This window comes from Rhinatrema bivittatum, chromosome 5 (assembly GCF_901001135.1).
Source record: "Rhinatrema bivittatum chromosome 5, aRhiBiv1.1, whole genome shotgun sequence".
Taxonomy (NCBI): Eukaryota; Metazoa; Chordata; class Amphibia; order Gymnophiona; family Rhinatrematidae; genus Rhinatrema; species Rhinatrema bivittatum.
Genome location: NC_042619.1, coordinates 135,327,707 through 135,351,161, shown reverse-complemented (window position 1 = coordinate 135,351,161; position 23,455 = coordinate 135,327,707). Strand labels below are relative to the sequence as shown.

General features: G+C 44.4%; 1 protein-coding gene across 7 annotated transcripts in view; it reads right to left on the bottom strand.

Annotated features, from left to right (window-relative positions):
- The window catches only part of SUGT1 (SGT1 homolog, MIS12 kinetochore complex assembly cochaperone), a 328,950-nt gene that overhangs the window by 194,720 nt on the left and 110,775 nt on the right, over window positions 1-23,455 (bottom strand). For all 7 annotated transcript variants that reach the window (XM_029602974.1, XM_029602977.1, XM_029602976.1 and 4 more), the window contains 2 exons: window positions 18,534-18,604; window positions 18,068-18,121 (listed from right to left, as the gene is read on the bottom strand). In XM_029602974.1, coding sequence (XP_029458834.1) covers window positions 18,068-18,121; window positions 18,534-18,604 — 125 coding nt within the window. The remainder of the gene's footprint in view (window positions 1-18,067; window positions 18,122-18,533; window positions 18,605-23,455) is intronic.

The following is a 23,455-nucleotide window of genomic DNA, read 5'->3' as shown; positions in this document are numbered from 1 at the left end:
ATAAATCGGCTAATTCAGATAAAAAACTTAAAAAATAAATAAAATTTTCATTAAAAAATTAGCCCTTCTCTGTACCTTCTCCATCGCAATTATATCTTTTTTTAAATGCGGCGACCAGAATTGTACACAGTGTTCAAGGTGCGGTCTCACCATGGAGCAATACAGAGGCATTATGACATTTTCCATTTTATTCACCATTCCCTAATAATTCCCAACATTCTGTTTGCTTTTTTGACTGCCACAGCACACTGAACCAATGATTTCAATGTATTATCCACTATGACGCCTAGATCTCTTTCTTGGGTTGTAGCACCTAATATGGAACCTAACATTGTGTAACTATAGCATGGGTTATTTTTCCCTATATGCATCACCTTGCACTTATCCACATTAAATTTCATCTGCCACTTTGATGCCCAATTTTCCAGTCTCACAAGGTCTTCCTGCAATTTATCACAATCTGCTTGTGATTTAATTACTCTGAACAATTTTGTATCACCTGCAAATTTGATTATCACACTCGTCGTATTTCTTTCCAGATCATTTATAAATATATTGAAAAGTAAAGGTCCCAATACAGATCCCTGAGGCACTACACTGCCCACTCCCTTCCACTGAGAAAATTGTCCATTTACTCCTATTCTCTGTTTCCTGTCTTTTAGCCAGTTTGCAATCCACGAAAGGACATCGCCACCTATCCCATGACTTTTTACTTTTCCTAGAAGCCTCTCATGAGGAACTTTGTCAAACGCATTCTGAAAATCCAAGTATACTACAAGTACTGGTTCACCTTTATCCACATGTTTATTAACTCCTTCAAAAAAGTGAAGCAGATTTGTGAGGCAAGACTTGCCTTGGGTAAAGCCATGCTGACTTTGTTCCATTAAACCATGTCTTTCTATATGTTCTGTGATTTTGATATTTAGAACACTTTCCACTATTTTTCCTGGCACTGAAGTCAGGCTAACCGGTCTGCAGTTTCCCGGATTGCCCCTGGAGCCCTTTTTAAATATAGGGGTTACATTAGCTATCCTCCAGTCTTCAGGTACAATGGATAATTTTAATGATAGGTTACAAATTTTTACTAATAGGTCTGAAATTTCATTTTTTAGTTCCTTCAGAACTCTGGGGTGTATACCATCCGGTCCAAGTGATTTACTACTCATCAGTTTGTCAATCATGTCTACCACATCTTCTAGGTTCACTGTGATTTGATTCAGTCCATCTGAATCATTGCCCATGAAAACCTTCTCCAGTACGGGTACCTCCCCAACATCCTCTTCAGTAAACACCGAAGCAAAGAAATCATTTAATCTTTCCGCGATGGCCTTATCTTCTCTAAGTGCCCCTTTAACCCCTCGATCATCTAACGGTCCAACTGACTCCCTCACAGGCTTTCTGCTTCGGATATATTTTAAAAAGTTTTTACTGTGCGTTTTTGCCTCTACGGCCAGCTTCTTTTCAAATTCTCTCTTAGCCTGTCTTATCAATGTCTTACATTTAACTTGCCAATGCTTATGCATTATCCTGGTATTGCTCAGACACTGGGTTCCACCGCGACAGTAGATCTCTCTGCAATGGTCTCAGGTGAGCGAAGGCCCAAGACACCAATTCCAACTTCGAAGCCATGAACCCCAGAACTTGTAGATAATCCCACACTCTGGGGATTGGAAGCTGTAACAAGAGACGCAATTGTTGCTGCAATTTGTACATCCTGTCATCCGTGAGAAACACCCTGCCCTGGAGGGTGTCAAAACGAGCTCCCAAATACTCCAGACACTGTGACGGAGTCAGATGACTTTTCGCTTCGTTGATTACCCAGTCTAGGGACTGGAGACAATGGATCACACAAAGAACTGTCCGCGCGCCTTCCTCTTCAGTTATGGCTCGAATCAGCCAATCGTTGAGGTAAGGATGGGCCATTATCCCTTCCTTCCGGAGGGTCGCCACCACCACGACCATCACCCTGGTAAAGGAGCGCAGGGCCATTGCCAGTCTGAACGGCAGCGCCCGGAACTGAAAATGCTGACCCAGGATCTTGAAACGTAGGAATCTGTGGTGAGCGCTGCGAATCGGGATGTGTAGATAAGCCTCGGTGAGATCCAAGGGGCAAGGAACTCTCCCTTTTGAACCGCTGCAATGACGGTTCGAAGTGTTTCCATTCGAAAACGGGGCACCTTCAAGCAGTGATTCACCTTCTGTAGGTCAAGGATGGGTCGGGAAAGTGCCATCCTTTTGGGAACCTCGAAATAAATGAGTACGTCCCCTCCCCCGTTCCTCGTACGGCACGGGGACGATCGCCTTCAGGGCCAGCAAACTTTGTAGAGTGTCTTCTACCGCGGCTCGCTTGTTGCGGGAAATGATTCGCGATTCCACAAAGACCGGCATGAAAGGCCAAGAAAATTCTAAGGCATAACCTTCTTTTACCACCTCCAAAACCCAGCGATCGGAGGTGATCCTGGCCCACTCCTCGTAAAATTGGGACAACCTGCCCCCTCCCCCATCATCCCGTCCAAGAAGTGGACAGGCCTGATTTCATTGGGCAGGCTTCTCAGTTCCGGTTCCCTGACCTAAACTACCTCTGACAGGACGACAGGAGCCGCGAAAGGACTGTGTACGGGAAGAGGTCTGTCTGGAACCAGAGGGTGGAACACTCTTCCCCGACCTGCTTTTTCAGAAATCCCGAAAATGGGATCAAGGGCCAAATGATTTCCTGTAGCAATTTCTATCTTCTGGAAGTTTATTGCCCTTGGAATCCGCCAGAGATTTCATCAGCTGATGCAAATCCTCTCCAAACAGCAACTTCCCTCGAAAAGGCAGACTGCACAGTTGTGACTTGGAGGAAGCATCCGCTGCCCAATTGCGGAGCCATAGGAGTCACCAAGCCGCTACCGAGGAGACCATAGTCTGGGCCACCGAACACACTAAGTCATATAAGGCATCCGCCACATACGCTACCGCCGCCTTCATCGAGCCAGCTAAGAAGCTGACAAAGTCCCAGAAGACGAAGGGTCCTGCGGTTTTTGAATCCAACAAACACTTTCTTTGCATCATGCTTGCATCGCCCGGCCGACCTTAAGCCCCGCCTCCAGGGATTCCCACTCCCGGCTGATGAGCTTTTGAATCTCCCTCGGGATAGGAAAAGCACTAGGTGGACCCTGGAGCCCGTCCAGGACTGGGTTCACTCCCTCGCTGTCTGAATCTTCCAGCGAGGGTCTCACCCCCAATTCCTCAAGCACCTGGAGAATAAGGGGGCGCAATTCCTCCTCTTAAACAGCCGGACTACGCGGGGGTCATCCCCCTCCACACTAGGTTCTACCAGATTCTGATCTTCATCGCCCGTATCTTTATCTGTAGGGACCTCACCCTGATCTGCAGCAGTGTCCCTCGGGTGCAGAGTGGAGTCGTTCCCCTGCTGGTTGACTGCACCCGCTAGATCCTCCCGAGCCAAAGTTGCCCAGGATGGACGACAGTCAGTTTGCAGATGGGGACGTTTGGGAACTCCCACGCTCCCATCCTGGGCTCTGCACTTCACGAGCTTCCGAGCCAGAAATGCTTCATGCATGAGCAGCACAAATTCCGGTGAAAATCCCCCCGGTCCCGTCTTGTCACTACTAGAATCAGTGTACGTGGCTCTCGATTCCTCCAGTCTCTGAGTCCGCGCAGTGGGGTCAGCGGGGGAGGGTCATCCTGGGAGTCCATTTGCACAGAATGCGCAGTGGGAATTGGGCTACTTCTGATAGTTCCAGCCGCTGAGCCTGACCTGCGTACAGACATTTTAGGTTTGGTCCTGTCTGAGGCCCCTTCCCCACCCAGTGCACAGTCCATGCACAGTGACAAGGGGGTCTAAATAAGCTGACCATACCCCGCAAGACTAACAGGGTTCCACCAGAGGAGTTTCTGCCATGTTCCTCCTGCAAAAAGGGGCATATAACTCCCCACCCCCGGAAGAAAACAGGTGCTGCCACCCAGCCCTGGTGACTCCCACCTAAAACGCCGCGAAAATCAGCCCCAGGAACATTGGGGAGCCGTGTGGGAGGTCGAAAAAGAAAAAACAAAATGGCTGCCGCAGTAAAAGTAGCTCAGGAGCCAGCGGTGAAAACGTCCTTGGAGGTTCTTAACAGGGCTGAAACACTCTACCCTCCTCTTCAGGGGAACAGAGGGAACTTGGAGCTGTTTTTTTGTTGTTGTTGGGTTTTTTTTTTTACACAAAAACTTTAACTTCAAGTAACAGAAAAAAAAAAAAGCCTAAGCCAAGAATAATAGAAAAAAATCACCAAAGGAGCTACTTCCCTGTACCACAGACACTGAGGAGGAGCCTTTGGGTTGCTGAGGGAGCCAGTCCCCTGGCTATGAGGGGACCTGGAACCACATGGGCTAGCATCGCCAGGGGTAATCAACCCCCTGTTCGCCTGGCTCTACCTGAGGGATGGCCCAGACATGGAACCTAGCACTTCAGGGAGCAAGAAAGATCTGTCTCACACAGAGCTGCAGGTATACACGACCACCATCTGCTGGAGTCAGAGAAATGCTGCAGGTGGCACACTTGGGATACTAGTGCCTTGAAGCTTTGCTCTCTGACTCCATCTGCTGGTGGGAGTGCATAACCCACTGGTCTGGACTGATCTGGGTATGTACAGGAACGGCAGATTAGGGAACTAGAGGAGAAACATAAGCAGGATTGCTGGGTTTGATGATTGAAAAAAACATGAGGTAGACGAAAAAAACATGAGGTAGACGAAACAGCGTTATGAATTTGGCAACAAAGCAGGCTCCCTACTGGCAAAGGAAATAAACAAAGTGATTTTTCTGCTATCTACAGGGTGCAGGATGGTCAGGAGAATATACAACAGTTACTCCTGGCTATTAATACTCTTTTTGCTGAACACTTTTCTAAATTCTATCATGGAACACAAGAACCGGTAGAGCAAGCTGTTGATTCCTTCTTAGATGGCCTGCAGCTTCCCAGGCTTTCAGAGGATGAGATACACTACTTACTGGCGGATATTACTATGGTGGAGGTGGAAAAACTCTCAAAGGGAGGAAAAGTCCCAGACCCAATGGCTATCCAATACAATTTTATATGGCTTTCTTGGAAGAGCTAACCCCTTTACTGGGTGAATTATTTAACTATTTGCGCACATCGAGTGCCAGAGTGGGGAATTTAATTAAAGCATTGTTAGTGTTAATCCACAAAACTTCCAAAAACCCGCTAGACTGTGCTTTGTACTGTCCTATTTCCCTTATCAACACTGATAAGATTTTGGCAAAAATATTGCAGTTTAGATTAGAGGACCTAATGCTGGGATCAGTGCACCCTGACCAAACCGGGTTCATGAAGGGAAGACTTGACTACAGCACACCTATTCTATACAGGTGGCTGGGGCTATTATATCTATGGACACAGATAAAGCTTTTGATCATGTGTCCTGGTCATATTTGTTTCTCTGTTGAAACGATTTGGTTTCCCAGATGATTTTACTGCATGGATCAAAGCGCTTTACACAAAGCCCACAGTTAGGGTTGTTTCCAATGGAGTATTTGCCTTCTTTCCAATAGACAGGGAAACATGGTAAGCATGCCTTATGACTCTCTTGCTATTTGACTTGGCTAAGGGAATCTAAGCACAGACCATCTACCACCATTGAACAAAATTTCCTTATATGCGGATGACGCACTCTTATTTCTCACAAATTTGTCTAAATCCCTGCTGGTGCTGTTAGACCTTTTACAACACTTTCACCAGGCCACAGGTTATGCGATTAACTACTCTAAATCAGTAGTTAATCACATAACCTGCAGTAGAAGAGGACTAAAGGCTCATCTGCATACTGCTCCCAGCATCTCACAGAAGAGGACTCCAGAGGTCACAGCAAGCGATCCAAGCTTTGAACTCCACAGCCCCAGCTTCCAGAGGTCCCACACCCTTTGCAGTAGAAGAGGACCGGAAGCGCGCGCCTAACATGCGAATCTCAAACCTTTCAAATCCTTTGAGTGAAGATCAACCTGTAATACTATTCTGCTTACTTTTTGTTTTTAAATTTAACTTCTATGTGCCCTCTCTCTTCCAGCCCCCATTTCTTCTGGTTTATCTTAGGTCAGATGAAAGGGTCATAAAGCAAAATTGCTTACCTTGTAATAGGTGTTATCCCAGGACAGCAGGATGTAGTCCTCACATATGGGTGACGTCACTGACGGAGCCCTGAAGCAGGAAGCTTTCTGTCAAAGTTTCTAGAAACTTTTGACTGGCCCTGTGAGGCCACTGAGCATGCCCAGCATGCTATGATATTCTCTGCCACAGGTGTCTCTCTTCAGTCTCGTATATAGCAAATGCATTAGCAAAATAAAATAATAATAAAATGTATGAGACCCAACTCCCCGGGGTGGCGGGTGGGTTCTGTGAGGACTACATCCTGCTGTCCTGGGATAACACCTATTACAAGGTAAGCAATTTTGCTTTATCCCAGGACAAGCAGGATGCTAGTCCTCACATATGGGTGATTAGCAAGCTAGAGGCTGAGTCATTTGGTCGTGAATATTGTTGTTGAAATGAGTCAGCCGAGGATCACGTAACATTGGATGTAGAAGGAGTTGGGTTTAAGCTGGAAACAAGTTCTTTAAGACAGATTGTCCATAAGCTGAATCTTGTCTTCCTTGCTTGTCCAAACAGTAATGAGCTGCAAAAGTGTGAAGCGAACTCCATGTTGCTGCTTTACATATGTCAAGTATTGGCACTGAGCGATAGTGTGCTACTGAAGCTGACATTGCCCTTACTGAGTGTGCTTTTACTCGCCCTTGGAGAGGAAGGCCTGCTTGTTCATAACAAAATTGTATGCAATCTGCTAGCCAATTGGATAGAGTATGTTTACCCACTGCTTTACCTGGTTTGTTTGGGTCATAGGAAACAAAGAGTTGATTGGATTTCCTGTGGACTGCAGTGCGGTTTAAGTAGAAAGACAGAGTACGCTTGCAATCCAAGGTGTGCAAGGCCCTCTCTCCCTGGTGAGAGTGAGGCCTTGGAAAGAATGTGGGTAAAACTATAGATTGGTTTAAGTGGAATTCCGTGACTATCTTAGGGAGAAATTTAGGATGAGTACGGAGAACCACCCTGTCATGTAAGAACTTAGTGTAAGGTTCATATGTGGCAAGTGCTTGTAACTCACTAACCCTTCTAGCTGAGGTAATGGCTATGAGGAAGATGGTCTTCCATGTAAGGAATTTTAGATCACAGGAATCTATGGGTTCAAAAGGAGAACGCATGAGTCTTGTTAAAACCAAATTTAGATCCCATTGTGTGACTGGGTGTCTAATTGGTGGTTTGAGGTGAGTTAAACCTCTCATAAATCTGCTAACGAGAGGTTGTGTAGAGATAGGTGCATCTGCTACCTGATTATGGTAAGCTGAAATTGCACTTAAGTGCACTCTTACAGATGAAGTCTGGAGATTCTGAAAGATGGTACAAGTAGTCTAGTAAAGAATTTGTAGGGCTAGTGAAAGGATTAATGTCATTTTGCTTGCACCATAAAGTGAACCTCTTCCATTTGGAAGCATAGTTCTTCCGTGTGGAAGGTTTACGTGAAGCTATAAACACTTGAGATATATTGGATGAAAGATTGAGTGGTTGTAAGATCAAGCTTTCAACATCCAAGCTGTCAGTGCTAGGGATTGGAGGTTGGGATGGCGCAACCGACCCTGATCCTGAGTTATGAGAGTGGGAGCTACTCCCAGGCGAATGGGATCCCTGACTGAGAGGTCTAGAAGTGTGGGAAACCATACTTGTCGAGGCCAATATGGGGCTATGAGTATCATGGTCCCCTTGTCCTGTTGTAGCTTCACTAGAGTTTTGGTAATGAGCGGTATTGGAGGATACGCGTAGAGTAGGCCTGAGTTCCAAGGGCGAGCAAATGCGTCCTTGGATGGCCTGTTGTTCAGGTTGTATAGGAAACAGTAGTTGTCCACTTTGTAATTGAGATGTGATGCAAAGAGGTCTACTGTTGGCTGTCCCCAACGTTGAAATATCCTGGTCACTATTGTGGGATCTAGTGACCATTCGTGTGGTTGGAATTGACGACTGAGTCTGTCCACCACTACATTGTGAATGCCTGCTAGGTAAGTGGCCTTGAGAAACATGGAGTTGTTCAAGGCCCAACCCCATATCTGAGCTGCTTCTTGACAAAGGAGGTACGAGCCTGTCCCTCCTTGTTTGTTGATGTACCACATGGCTACTGTGTTGTCCGTTTGGATTAGAACAGTCTTGTTTGTAAGGCAGTCCTTGAAGGCATGTAGAGCATAACGTATAGCTCGAAGTTCCAGAAATTGATTTGAAATGTTGCTTCGAGCTTTGTCCAAGTTCCTTGTGTTTGGAGATTGCCTATGTGAGCTCCCCAACCCAAGGTGGATGCATCTGTAGTCACAGTTATTTGTGGGACTGGTGGTTGAAAGGGTAGGCCCTTGCGCAAATTGTCCTTGTTCACCCACCATAGCAGGGAAGAATGTAGTTGGTGGGTTATTTGAATTTGAGTATTTAATGGTTGAATGGCTTGGATCCATTGTGATCTTAAAGTCCATTGTGTTATTCTCATGGCTAGACGTGCCATGAGTGTGACGTGAACCGTAGAGGCCATGTGGCTTAGCAGAGTTAGAAACTGGTGGGCTGTTACATGTGTTTGTAATGTGAACCACCTTGCTAGTAATGAGATTGTTTTCTGCCTGGTCCTCTGGTAGAAAAGCTCTTGCCAGGTTGGTGTTCAATTCTGCTCCTATGAATTGAAGCAGTTGTCCTGGTGTGAGATGAGATTTTTGATAATTGATCAGGAATCCCACTGAATGTAGTGTTGTAATTGTTTGATTGAGAGAATCGAGAGCTCCTTGTAGAGACTGACTTCTGATGAGCCAGTCGTCTAGGTATGGGAATACATGAGCACCTTGTTTGCGTAGATGTGCAACAATGACTGCTAGACACTTTGTGAACACTCTGGGAGCAGAAGCGAGTCCGAAGGGAAGGACTTTGTATTGGAAGTGTTGATGACCTACTATGAAGCGCAGGTACTTGCGATGAGGAGGGTATATTGGGATGTGAGTATAAGCATCCTGAAGATCCAGAGAACAAAGCCAATCTCCTTTTGAAGAAGTGAAGCATGGTGCCTAGAGAAACCATCCTGAACCTTTCTTTCTTTAGAAATTTGTTGAGATTTCTTAGGTCTAGGATAGGTCGTAGGCCTCCCGTTTTCTTTGGAATGAGGAAGTAACAAGAGTAGAATCCTCTTCCCTTCTGAGATTGGGGCACTAATTGTATTGCCCTGAGTTTCAGAAGGGAGGATAATTCTGCTTGTAGAGGAATTAGTTGAGATTCTTGTTGTGGGAAGGCTCTCGGTGGAAATTCTGGTGGAATTGACAGGAAATTGAGTTTGTAACCGTGTGCCACTATAGAGAGCACCCACTGGTCTGTTGTTATTGTTTGCCAGTGTGTGTAAAAGTGAGACACTCTTCCACCTACTGGGATTTGTGTGTGAGGGTTTAAAGGAGTGACTTGTTCTCTGGGCAGTATCTCAAAACCCAGTAGCAGGGCCTGTCTGAGGTGGGGATTGAGCACGGGGTGCTCTTGGTTGTCTAGTCTGGGTTCGTTGCAGCTGAGGTCTGGTAGATCTACCCCGAGATGTTTGGGGGTAGTATCTTTGTGGCCTATAATAAGGCCTCCTTGTTTCCCTACGAGGAGGTCGGCGAGGAGGCTGTGTGGAAGGATCCTGAGGCATCTGAGACAATTGACGTAAAGTCTCTGTGTGTTCCTTCAGTTGCTGGACTGCCTCTTGAACTTTTTCTCCAAATAGGTTGTCTCCCTTACATGGAAGATCAACAGTTTTTCCTGTACCTCAGGCCTGAGGTCAGAAGCCTTGAGCCATGCATATCTGCGTGCAGCAATGCCACAGCTGCAGTTCTGGAGGCAGTATCGAAACTGTCATAGGCCGCTCTTACCTCGTGTTTCCCTGCTTCCAGGCCCTTGTGATTTATGGCTTGTGCAGGTTCTTGAAGCTGTTCAGGCAGTGAGTTGGTGAGTTCCTCCATCTGCTTCCATAAATTTCTCTGATACTGTGTCATGTACAGCTGGTATGCAGAGATTCTGGAGTTAAGCATTGAGATTGACAGATCTTCCTTCCCAAAGAATCAAGGAAGCGATTGATCCTTTGCCCGGTGGGTTTGAGGAATGAGGTCTGACTTTTTGATTTTTTCTGTGCAGATTCAACTACCACAGATTGATGTGGTAGTTGAGCCTTTTGGTACCCTGGAGTTGATTGTACCAAAATAAGATGAATCCACTCTCTTGTTTACAGCTGACACTGTGGGATGGGTGCTCCAGATTCCGATGTTGTAGTCTAAAAGCACCTCGTGTATGGTATAGCCAAGACCTGTTTGGGAGGGTCCACAAACTGCAGCACTTCTAAGGTGTGTACCTTGAGTCTTGCTCAGTTTCCATTTAAATGGAATGGTGTCCTGCCATATCTTGATGAGTTGGAGAAAAGAGAGGTCTTCAGGTGGGGACTTCTCTTGGTTCTGGAGGAGAGGGGTCGGACATAAAGTCCTCAGAGGAGGATTCTGTATCCTGACTGTCCCAGGAATCTTCTTCTTCCTGTCCATAGATATGTCTTGGTGTGGTTTTATGAGGCAGATGGAGCCCTAATGGACCTGGTAGTGGATCATCAGTGGGTTGAGTTGAAACACCTGTTCTGTATGTTGTTTTGGCATTGTGTGAAGGACATCCTGGTATTTTGGGAGCAGATGATGTAAGGAAGGTAAATCCTGAACATCTTCGACATCTATGGTTGATGTCCTCGATGGTGCTGATGGTTGCCTCGACATCGACGTCGAGAGTGGTCTCGTACTCGATGGAGGTAACATGGGCATCGATATCAAAGTCGTATACGGTATCTGCGCATATATGGATGTCGACGTCGAAGTTAGAATTCTTGGTGTCGACGTCGATTCCTTCAGTGTCCTCGCGTCATGGTAGACACCGGCATCGGTGGTCCCACCGGCATCGGCAATGTTGCCAGCATCGATGCTTTGTAGCATCGACGAAGTCGTCGGGATTAATTGTTCCCTCAAAGCCTGTGAAATCGCTTGTCTTATCATGTCAGATAATTCCGGCGTTACAACTGCTGTTGTGAGAGTAGTGTACGCTGTGGCGAAGGCTGAGGCGTTGGAACCGCTGCAGGGCCCTGTAGGGGTTCCGGTGTCGAGAATCGGAGCAGGTTGTCGTCTGAGCGTGGCCGCTTTGCCGCCGACGGATCTTGGGATGTGGATTCGGATGTCGACGACCTTCGATGTCGATGTTTATGTCTTTCTTTTTGAGATTCTCCGGATTTCGCCGAGGTAGACAAAGACGAGAATGATCCCCGGACGGTCCCCCGATCGATTTTTTAAGTAGGTATTCGCTTTCTTCGCTCCAGCCGGAGACTTGGAAGAAGTGGAAGGTGACGGCATTAACTGGAGGTGGAATAAATGTTCCATTTTTTCCAGTCTAACATCTTCTTGTCTTCGGTGTCATTTCGGCACACTGCGGACAGTTTTTAACGTCATGATTTTCGCCGAGACATAGGACGCACTCGAGATGCGGATCCGTAAGGGACATTTTTCGTGCGCCATACCGGACACTTTTAAAACCGTAGCCATAGTGTGATCGACGGCCGTCGAGGCAAATAACGGAAATTATGTGAAAAATGTTTGAGAGAGGGGGGCGCCTGTTCCTGCCGGCGACGGTGATGGCCGCTTGAATTTGAGCTCTCCCTCCCAGGACTCTAAATGCGCACTTAAACTGGCTTCTAACACTCGCAGAAAACCCCAGGAGAATTTGCCTACTTTGTCCGGGTGATCGTTCCGATGGCAAGCAAGCGGAAACCTACGGATTTTAAAGGCAGTTCTCGTTCTCTAAATTTACCGCCGGAACTGTCGGGAGGATCACGAGGGCAGGCCGGAGCAGGCCGCGCTGGAGAGTGCCCGCAGTCAATTTTGCAGCAGACCAGGGGAGTGCGGCGGTTCGCGGAAATTGAGCCCCCGGCGAATCTCACTCAGCTGCGGGATGAGATACGCGGCTGGTTCATCGAATTTCGGGCGGATCTTAAACATTCATAAGAAAGACTTGTTGGCCTCTATATCAGACCTACGTGAAGATTTTGCTGCGTTGGGGCCCGCGTGTGGATGAGGTGATGTGCGGACGGAGGGACACGCGGGCTGCTATCAACACTCTAAACGAGCAGCAGGGGGCCCTGAGTGGTGAGCTGTCTTCTATTCAGGATAAAATAGAGGACCTTGAAAATCGCTCCAGACGCTGTAATCTGCGGATACGAGGGGTCCCCTGAATTGCCAGCTTATAATAATGCTAATGAGATCGCGGGGTGTATATGCAGCTTCCTTCTCTCTGAGGGTAATATTCCTAGTACCGACGCTTCAGACCAAGCCGGTTATTAAATTGGAAAGGGCCCACAGAGCCCTGGGACCCAGGTCTGATGCCAAACCCAGGGATCTGGTATTGTGCTTTCATAGCTTTGCCCAGAAGACTGCGATTATGGAGGCGGCTCGGAAACAGAATAATTGGCTGTGGGAGGGTCATCCTATCTCCATTTTCCAAGATTTAGCCGCCACCACATTGAGACGGCGGTTTGAGATGCGAGACGTCACTACTTTTCTGCGACAGGAAAATATTCGGTATAAATGGACTTTTCCGTTTGGCCTCCCAATTTGCTGTGAAAGGGACCACCTACAGGCTTAAACTCTGCATGCCGCAGTGGAAGCCTTGGAAAAAGCTTGGGTTTCACCTTCCCATTGCTACTCCACGGACCACGGCGAGCTCCCGCAAGTTGGTTGATCAACCCCGCTGGCACAGAGTTGGTAAAGGGGGCAAACGCCTTCGTAGGCAATCAGAGGACTCAAGAGCAGCCTTATCAGATCAAGGCTGAGCTGTTGGTGCCTTATCATTGTTCAATCTACTTGTTAGATCACCTTTATGGTTATCTTTTCTGGTTGTACCAAGTTGCATGTATTTATGTATGATTAGTAACTCCACGTTATCTGTGAGAGCATGTGTGTAGTAATGTAATGTTAGCAGTTTCAGCTTTTTCTTGAATGTTGTGTAGTCTGGGGGGGGGGGGTGCTGATGGCGGCTGTTAGCGCTCGGGCTGGTGACCCTCCGGTTCATGGTATACACCATCTTGTGTGATGGATGGTGGGGGGGGGGGGGGGGGATCGGGGGGGGGTATGGGGGAATATTTTTTCTCCATGTATTTGGATGTCATATCCTGTTTTTCTGAACGGATCATGGACTATGGTTATGGGCATATATAGCCCGTCAGGGGCTACTTTAATATATAGGTCATGGCGGGGATGTTGAGGTTTGTTTCTATCAATGTTAAGGGTCTTAATCACCACCATAAACGTGCTCTTCTAGAGAGGGAGTTGATGACCCATAATGCTACGGTTGGGTTTTTACAGGAGACCCATGTCCGTAAGCGTTATGAACACTTATTGCGGTATAGGCAATACCCACATAAATATCTGGCAGCCAGTACCAAAAACACTAAGTTTGCAGGAGTGGGAATCTTACTGGCCCGGGATCTCACACATGAGGTTCTGGTTTTTGTATCTGATCCCCTTGGTCGGTACGTGCTACTGAAACTTCGTATTGGAGATGAAGTTATGACAATGATCACTGTTTATGCTCCAAATACGGGACAGGGCGCCTTCTTTCGCACCCTTGATAATTTATTGCTTTTGCATGCGGAAGGCCCAGTGATAATTGGAGGGGACTTTAATGTTTCCCTCAACCCCGCCTTGGATAACTCTGGGCAATCCTTGCCTACCGCTCGGGGTGCGAGGTCCTCCTTGAAATCCTTAATGGCGAGGTGGGATCTTAACGATATCTGGCGTCAGCGGTTCCCTACCTCCAGAGCTTATACGTTCTATTCGCATGCTCATCACTCCTATTCTCGGATTGACTTTTTTCTTGTGGACTCTCTGGTACAAAATAGAGTAGTGAGGGGGGACATTGACCCTATTACCTGGACGGACCATGGTCCAGTCACTTTGACCCTTACCCTAACTAAGGCCCATTCCGGACAAAGATTCTGGAGGTTAAATGAAACGTTATTGGCGGATAAGAGCTTTCTGCTCAAATTAGGGCAAGACCTACTTTCCTATTTTCAGACTAATGCTACCCCAGAGTGTAAGCCCCCTATGCTATGGGAATGTTCTAAAGCGGTCGCTCGAGGCTTGCTAATCTCGCAGGCGACCTATTGCAAAAAGGTAAAGGGGGAACGAAGAGCCCTTCTACATGCCTCTATTGCCCAGCTCTCTCGGCAACACCAGGTACAACAGAGTGCAAAAATTTTTAGCCAATTGGAGAAAGCTAGATCTGAGCTTTAAAACGTTAGATCTGGATGCGACTAATTTGCCTTAAATATCACCAAACAGCAGTTTTATGAGGAAGGGGATAAAGCCGGTCGACTCTTGGCAAGACGTCTTAGGGTGGTATTAGCCCAAAATAATATTGCTAAAATTAAGAATCCTCGGGGTGAGGTTGTCACGACCTCTGACGATATTCGCCACTGCTTTACTGAGTTTTATGCTACTCTATATGCTGAGGATCCTGCTATTACAGACCTAGATATAGATAATTATTTAACCCCAGTTGATTTGGCGACTCTGTCCCTTGACCAACAAGCGAGACTTGAGGGGCCCATTACTGCCGGCGAGGTTCAATATGCTATTAAGCTGCTGAAGGCGGGTAAGGCCCCTGGCCTTGACGGTCTCTCGGGGGGTTATTATAGAAAGTTGTCGCACATCTTGATTCCACCCCTCACAGACATGTTCAACTCTTTGAGGGGGGACTCGCGGCTAGCTCCACACTCAAATGTAGCGGGTATCACGGTACTGGCTAAGCCGGGGAGGGACCCGGAGGCTTGTGGCTCCTATCGCCCGATCTCTCTAATAAACCTTGACCTTAAGATTCTGGCCCGGGTGATGGCGGAACGGTTGAAGTCTATTCTCCCTAACTTAATTCATAATGACCAGGTAGGCTTTGTACCAGATCGCATGGCCAGTGATAATATCCGTAAAGTAATTGATCTGATTGATTGGGTTCAGGTTAAAAGAATACCGGCAGTTCTCCTGGCCATCGATGCTGAAAAAGCTTTTGACCTGGTCCACTGGCCCTTCTTATTTAAAGTTCTGCAAAAAATGGGCTTTGGTCCTTATTTTCAGGGTTGGGTGCGGGCCCTTTATGACTCCCCACAGGCTAGGGTTAAGGCGAATGGTGGTTATGGCCCTTGTTTTCCTATCCAGAGGGGTACCCGACAGGGCTGCCCCCTGTCCCCTATGCTATTCGCTCTCTTCTTGGAGCCCCTTGCCTCGAAGATCCGTAGTTCCTCTCAGGTGGTGGGGATTGAGCTCCCGGGTATTCATTGCAAAATGTCGCTTTTTGCGGACGATGTTCTCTTTACATTGACAGACCCCTTTGATTCTCTCACAGCGGTGAAGGGTGAACTTGAAGCCTTTCCAGAGGATAGCGGGGTCCGGGTCAACCATGATAAATCGGAGTTATTGAATCTCACTATGAGCCCCTCGGAGATTGAACGCATAAAGGCGGCGTTTCCTTTCCGGTGGCCACACATTTATTAAATATTTGGGGGTCCATATTGGAGCACGTACCGCTGATTTATATAGTCATAACTATACCAAACTCTGGCAGAAGATTGAAGGTGATCTCCACCGATGGAGTAGGGAGGCCTTTTCTTGGATGGGTCGTATTGCCATCTTGAAAATGAATGTGCTTCCCCGTCTATTATATCTGTTCTCTACTCTTCCCATCCTAGTGCCTAAGAAGGTTCTTGACACCTGGCAAAGGAAGCTTTTTGCCTATATTTGGAGGAAGCGACCGCCCAGGGTGTCGCGGGCTGTCCTTTATCTGCATCGTAAAAGTGGGGGGAGGGGAGTCCCCAACTTGGCATGGTATCATGGGGCGGCTCATCTGCGACAGGTCGTTGCCATGTATCAACAACGTGATATTAAGCAGTGGGTCCGGATCGAACAGGCCATGATTGTGGGCATGCCTCTTCAAGCCTTGTTTTGGCAGCCTAAACATACATTCAGGCCCATTGAATACTTGCCTGGGGCGTTACGAACCACCCTCACCGTGTGGTCTCAATGGCGCACTTCGCTTGTTGGCAACCACACCTATTATCAGTTGTCTCATTTGTTCCATACCAATGATTTTCAGATGGGATTTAGCTCCCCAGTCTTTCTTAATTGGCAACAGCAGGGGGTGGTAACCATAAGTCATTTCTGGAGGGATGGAGATGTCTTGCCTACACAGGATTTTATGTCTCGAATTTTTGGGGGCCTGGGAGATTTTTTGTGTGTTGCGCAGGTAAGGCACTTTCTCCAAATGCTTAGGGATAAGCATCTAGTACGTGCCATCAAATCAATGTTTGAGACTTTCTGTGATAATGCTGATAAACTTAGAGGTGTTATTTCTAAATTGTATGGTTTACTAAATGCACAGTCCCCCTTCGCTTTTCCTCATATTAAAGCGTGGGAGAAAGAGTTGGGAGATACTTTATCTGAGGAGGACTGGGACGTTGTTTTTCACAACACAGCTAAAAGTTCCATTTCTGCAGCTATTCAAGAACATTGTTATAAACTCCTGTATCGTTGGCATTTGACCCCTGCCCGGCTACATGTTATGTTCTCTCAAAGGTCTGACCAATGCTGGAGACAATGTGGCCAGGTGGGTTCTTTCATCCATATTTGGTGGTACTGTCCCGTCGTGACTGTATTTTGGGATACAGTATTTACCTGGTTGCGGGCTGTGCTGCTCACGGATCTCCTTCCCGGCCCTTCACAGGTACTGTTGAACTTGCCTTGTGAGGATACGGACAAATTCCGGCAAGTCTTTATTACTCATGTGTTTATTGCAGCACGCTGTGAGATAGCCAAGGCCTGGAAAAACCGGACTTACCTTCTCTGTCGGTGGTGATTCATAGACTGCATATATGTCATCGTATGGAATACCTCACTGCGTTGCGCAGGGATAGGGTTGCCAAATTTCAACGGATATGGGACCCCCTTTCTCAAGTGGCTTCACAACCAAACTACCTAAGGTGCACATGGAGTGGATTCTGCCATATGATCTGGCTTCCCCCTGGGGATTATACCTCGATTATACTTCACATCTACCTATTAGTGGACTGGATATCTCTGACCGTTCAAGTCTTAGCTCATGTTTTATTATATTTTGTTGATTTTGCATATGGGATCCACTTGGATTTTATTGGAATGTTATGGAGAGGGGACGGGGGGTGGGTAGGGAAGGGGACAGAGGGGCTTGGGGAATGTTTGATGAAAACTGTATTGGTCTTATTGTATTCTTTCGGTTTGCTATATATTTACTGTGATCAATAAAATTTTATATACAAAAAAAAAAAAATGTTTGAGAGAAAATTAAATTTTGAGACTTAGGTACTCACCAGCCGGTGTAAAAGTAACCTTTTTGAGAAAAATGTGAGAGAGAATATGGTTAATTGACTTTTCAGTCAGAATTTTCTCAACGGCTCCTATACCCGCGATGCTAACTGCAGCGCGGAAAGACGAAGACTGAAGAGAGACACCTGTGGCAGAGAATATCATAGCATGCTGGACATGCTCAGTGGCCTCACAGGGCCAGTCAAAAGTTTCTAGAAACTTTGACAGAAAGCTTCCCGCTTCAGGGCTCCATCAGTGACGTCACCCATATGTGAGGACTAGCATCCTGCTTGTCCTGGGATAAACATGAGTATCTGTAAAAGTGCATGGATATTTACATTACTGTATACAGAATAAATTTGACTATCTCTCACTCCGAAGAACTAAATTAAAAACAGGTTCAGAGAAATTTGGAACATTGCCACTGGCATAGAATGATATGTAAAAGCATGCCTTTTATTACTTTGAGAAAACAGGAGTAGACTAACATTTTCATCATCATTTTATATGTCACAAAACTAAAGCCAAAGGCAATATTAATATCAAAGCACAAACTTACTGTTTAGATTTTCATCACATTTTTTAATCCATATACTGAAAGTGCTATCAGCATCTAAGACAGTAAAGATATTGGGAAAGGTCAATTTTTTAAAAATACAGATTATTGTAGACATACACTCCTTTCCTATGCATTATCATGTGTCATGTTTAAAAAAGCAAATTAGGGGACAATCTAAATGGTACTAACACAAAAAGTGAGGAATATATTGTGTTAAAAGGTTCTGTTTCTGTTGCCTAAGACACACGGTAACACACACTTCTAGAAGTTACTTATTCATATTTCATAGTATCAGATCATTACAGAAGAGGACTTTCAACAGTATACTGTAGTAATTAAATTGGTATACAGCCTAAACTAATTGTATCAATGTTTACCTTTCAGGTAAGTTGTGTCTTCTATTCAAGCTACAATAAAGCATTTAAAACCATCCAATATTTTTTCATTTCAAACTTTTGATACTTACTGTCAAATTTTTGCCCCTCACTGAAAGTCTGGTGAGCAGCTGTATAATCTTTTAAATGGTATTCTGCCATCCTGATATACACAAAAGAAAATACAACCTTTAAATCATACATGTATAAAAGTGTACATACTCAGTAAGCCGTAATAGCACAATGATGGGCAAAACCCAACCACAGATATTTTTGTCTTGCATTACTTCTGTGTTGCAGTCAGCCATATATATAATAAAGATCTTTAAAATATAGAATTTTTTCATATTTTGTTGTTCTGGTTCCAGTGTGGCAGTTCAGTTTTAGAATCTCTCATTACTAAATTGTCAGAACAAACCTGGTAATATAAGTGCTAATGTACAAATATGCATTAAAAGGAATGTACGCCATGTAGAAAGGTCCCCCCGACTTAAGGAAAGTGAAGATGCTTACCTGTATATGATGTTCTCCATGGACAAAGAACAGCTAGACAAGTGGTTGATGTCATCCAAGAGCATCATGTAGGAGCATTCTCTCTTCCAAGCTCGGCAAAAAGCTTTCATTGAGCATGCACAGGAGCTCCCGAGCTACTGTCATCACAGAAACCTCTCACAGTCTCTTATTAAGCTGACTTCAGCTATACGAGAATTGACTATGTAGCTGTTTGTTCTGCTATACACAGAGAATACCATATACAGATGAGCATCTTTGCTTTTTTCGTGAGCAGCAGGAACAAAGTCAGCCAAACAAGTGAGGATGCCCTAGGTAAGGACTGCAAACCTAACTCTTAACCTTCCTCTTTTACAAATGGCAACCCTTGAAATTAGGAAGAAGCTAGAATTTGAATAGGTTTTTAGGAACTACCTGGCCAAATGCACTGTCATTACAAGACTCCTGTTCCAGATAGTAATGTTTTGTTGGAGTATATATTGATGATCATGTAATGATATCTTGCAGCGATACTGATTGAAGGTAAGCCATCAATACTGCAATTGATCAAATTTGATGCACTTTATATTTTGTGAAAGATTTATTCCTGCTGTTGAAAAACAATAAGATATACATTGCTATTGCCATCTTGATGGGGGTCAGTTTAGAAACAGGAAGACTTTACTTGGCTCCTCAATACATGAGAAATAATTATAAAGATTTTCTGAAGGGTTTAGTTCTGTTTAAATAGAACAGAACAGTAGAGCCCTTCTGCAATCCAGCGTATGAAGTACCTGGTGCTCTGGAGATAAGTGAAGCTTCTAGGAAAAAATTTGGAAGAATAGTCTGAGTTATGTGAAATTGTTACACTACTTTATGTAAAAAGTTTGGATGCATTCTCAAAACAACTATTTTTACACATTTCAGTATAGAGTGCATAATGCAACAAGGCTTGAAGCTCACTGATTTTGAACTAAGGTGAATATCAGGAATAATGTTTTCTATGTTAAGAATCTAAAATCCACAGTTGCTAACAGCTAAAACATTGATTTCATTAACTGCGATAGGACCACATTTAGAATCCACTGAAGCAAAGTTTGATTGGAGACTAAGTAATATAAATCTTTTATAAAACAGGATACTAGAAATGGGAAGACCTTCTGAATGCAGGTATGCTGCAATTGTACTCAATGTAATCTTACCAAATTTGTTTTTAGACCCAAATCTGTTAAGTGTAGAAGATATTTAAGGTCCTTCATTTTCAGTTGAAACTGATTTTCACCCATAAATTCCCAGATATTTCCAAAAGTGACAGTTGGTTTAAACAGATTTTCACCCTAATTTTAGGATAATTAAAGAGTAGCTCCAGAGGTGCAGAGTCTCAAGGCCTCCAACAATTGCTGGAAGCCTGTAAGGAACAAAGCACCTGCAGCGTTTCAAGTCCTGCCACCCCCCCCCCCCCCCAGTAACAGCGTTCCTCCACCAGTGCCGCAGATATGGTGTTTCAAGTTCTGCTAAGCAGCCAAGGTGCCTGCTGCTTGGTGCTGCCAGAGCAACATTCGAAGCGGGCCATACCCACCAGAAGCATTTTCTGGGAGGCTCCCTCACCCTGCACAAAAACACAAGTGCAGTGCTGCAGAGTCCAGGAGCCTTAGTAAACATGCTGAAGAAGAATGAAGCCTGAAGCCACCAATAGTATGGATGAATGCTGTTGCAATTAGGGGGAAAAAGATTTTTGTGGTTGAGGAGAGAGCTAGAGACATGCTAGGCAAAGGATGGGGCTAGAGATAGGGATGATGCTGAATGGTTGAAAGAAGAATCTTCTCAATATTGTTTTATCGTCCTGGCTTCTGTCCACTAAAATAAACCCCCATATTTACCCATAAAAATAAGCCACATTTTTCCACTGATTTTCTCCTGTTTTTCTTCTTGTCATAATAAACCCTGGTAAATTCCCAGGAAAATTTAAAAAAAAATGAAAATGAAGGTCTCTATAGATATTACAGGAGAAAGCAGGGTGACAGGTGAATTGATCATTATGTTCAGTACACCAATTGGAAAATATTTTCCAGCTGAAATTATATGAACACCTGGTAGCTGGCTTTCTAGTTACCAGGAGCACCAAGCACTTTCTTTATTTCTAACAGTAATGACAAGTTATCAATTCACTTTCAATTTCCATGCTGTGAGGGCTAGTAATTGGAGATTAGGATGAAGTAGTATTCCCTCAAATTGAGTTAGTAGGTCTGGATAAAATCCTCAAGTATATTGGTAGATCCATCAACTGCCTTTGCAACCAAGGAAACTAAATATGTCAAGGCCAATAAGGGGCCACAATGTTATGTCTCCTGTATCCTCTCTCAGCTTCAGTATTGTTCTTATGGTCAAAAGGATCAAAGATAATGCATATATTATATTTATTTATTTATTTTATTTATCGATCTTTATATACCATCATTCGGTTTCGCCATCATAACAGTTTACAGAAATACGAAGGTTTACAAGGTTAAGGAGGATAACAAGGTTTTCAAAAAGGTTTAAAAGATTGTTAACATAGGGATATCATATACAAGTTAGTTGATGTTCAGTTTTTTCATGTTTCAATTCTTTGTTATAATACATACTTGCGTTGAGTTTCATTTTTCTTCAGGTTAGACCGGAGGGGGTTGATGTTGTTTTGTTCATTGGATGAGTTGATATACTTTGGTGAACATCCATGTTTTTAGATCTTTTTTGAAAGTTTTTAGGTTTTCTTGAGTTCTGAGTTCTGTTGGGAGGGAGTTCCAGAGTTTTGGGCTTCCTAGAGAGATTGCTCTCTTTTGGGTTGAGGTAGGTTGTCCTAAACTTGTCCTAAGAAATTGAAAACAGACACCATAGAGTCCTGTTTTGGGGAATAAAGAAGAAGTTTGTGATTTTGAGGAAATGCAAAGAAATATATCCTTGGAACTTCCCAATGACAACTTAAGGCATCTATCACATTGTTCTTTCCTGAAAAGTAAATGGGCTCATTTGTGCCCATTTCCAAATCTTGAATACTTCCATGCATAGTTGAACAGAATCTATTCCTCCTTGCTTATACAAAATATTGCCGATTGTCTGTCTGAATTTGACTAAGACTAGATTGAGATATCCAAGGCTCAAAGTCTTGAAACACTTTGAACATGGCTCCAAGTTCTAATAAGCTGATGTGCTTCCTGTACTTTGATAGTGTTCACGTTCCCCATATACAAATTGCAAAGAGATGAGCTCCACATCCTTGATGGGATCTGATTAAATGTTTCATGCATTTTTCCATCTGTTAGTAGAGGATCAATTTTCTCTTGGATCTGTTAGTCTGACTGTACTGGCACTTATCTTCTGTAGGGTTTTATATATGCATTGAACTATCTGTAGCTGATGAGATGCAATCCTTGATTGCAAACAGACCCACTGGTAAACTCTTATTCCAAAGTTATTCAATAATGGATTCTTTCACAGATGATATGCTAGTAAATATTCTTGATTTCTTTCTCTTTTCCTGGCATATTCTACCACAAAAGTCATGTGGTAACTATACTTTATTTAAACCTTGAAAATTGCTGTTCGCTTGTTTGTGTGATCAGTTTTTTCCCCCCTTATTGAGACATCTTTTAAGGATAAGAGCATGATTTTCCACGTTTAAGGTCTGCAAGTAATTTTGTATGCTTTGGTGTTGTTTCTACATGTTTTTACATGAGCTTCCGTGCTGATAAATTTTCTGTTATAAAGAGTCTGTATTCAGCGCGAAATCAACCTTTTGGAGACTGTGATTGGCATTTAATTAAGCGCTAAACTTGGAGAGTTCCCTCTTGTTGATATACTACCTGTTAGAGGATTTGTCTACCCTTCCGAAATTTTTTGATTGACAGATGTCGGACGTCATATCCGGTGGATATGGTTAAATACCCTGCATTTCCGCCATTTGCATTAGCAGGTCCTAATGCGGACCGCCATTGAATGACTAAACAGGAAACGCCGTTTTGCTTGCCGTTTTGGGAACAACATCGTGACTCCATTATTGAGGATTTAGAAGTTTTAACCCCTGAAGCAGGACCTAAATGGTCCGAAACGTGATCACGTCGGGACTGCATTTTTGAAGCTAAGTACTGTTACTATTTTGTTGCGAGTTTTGGATTAAACGAAAGCCTGGTGTGGCTTCGTCATTTCCCATGGCAATATTTTTTGAAACATGACTCAGGACTAAAATTACTTATTAAATAAAGCAATGTGACTTCTCCTATGTTGGGTCTGACTGATTAGCAGATCCAGTCGGTAGTGGTCCTACATATATAATTTCTTTACATAATATTAGAGATTAGCGTCTATAAATTGTATTATTTATCTGGAAACCCTATTTGTGTCTGTATTTAACATCCACATTTTTTTCAACTTCTGCTGTTTTCCAAATCTCAACTGCAGATCATGTAATGCCTTTATGTATTGGAGCAGCCTTGATTTGCTTTGGAAGTTGTATGAATTTCAAGATTTCTTGGAATTCCTCTCATGG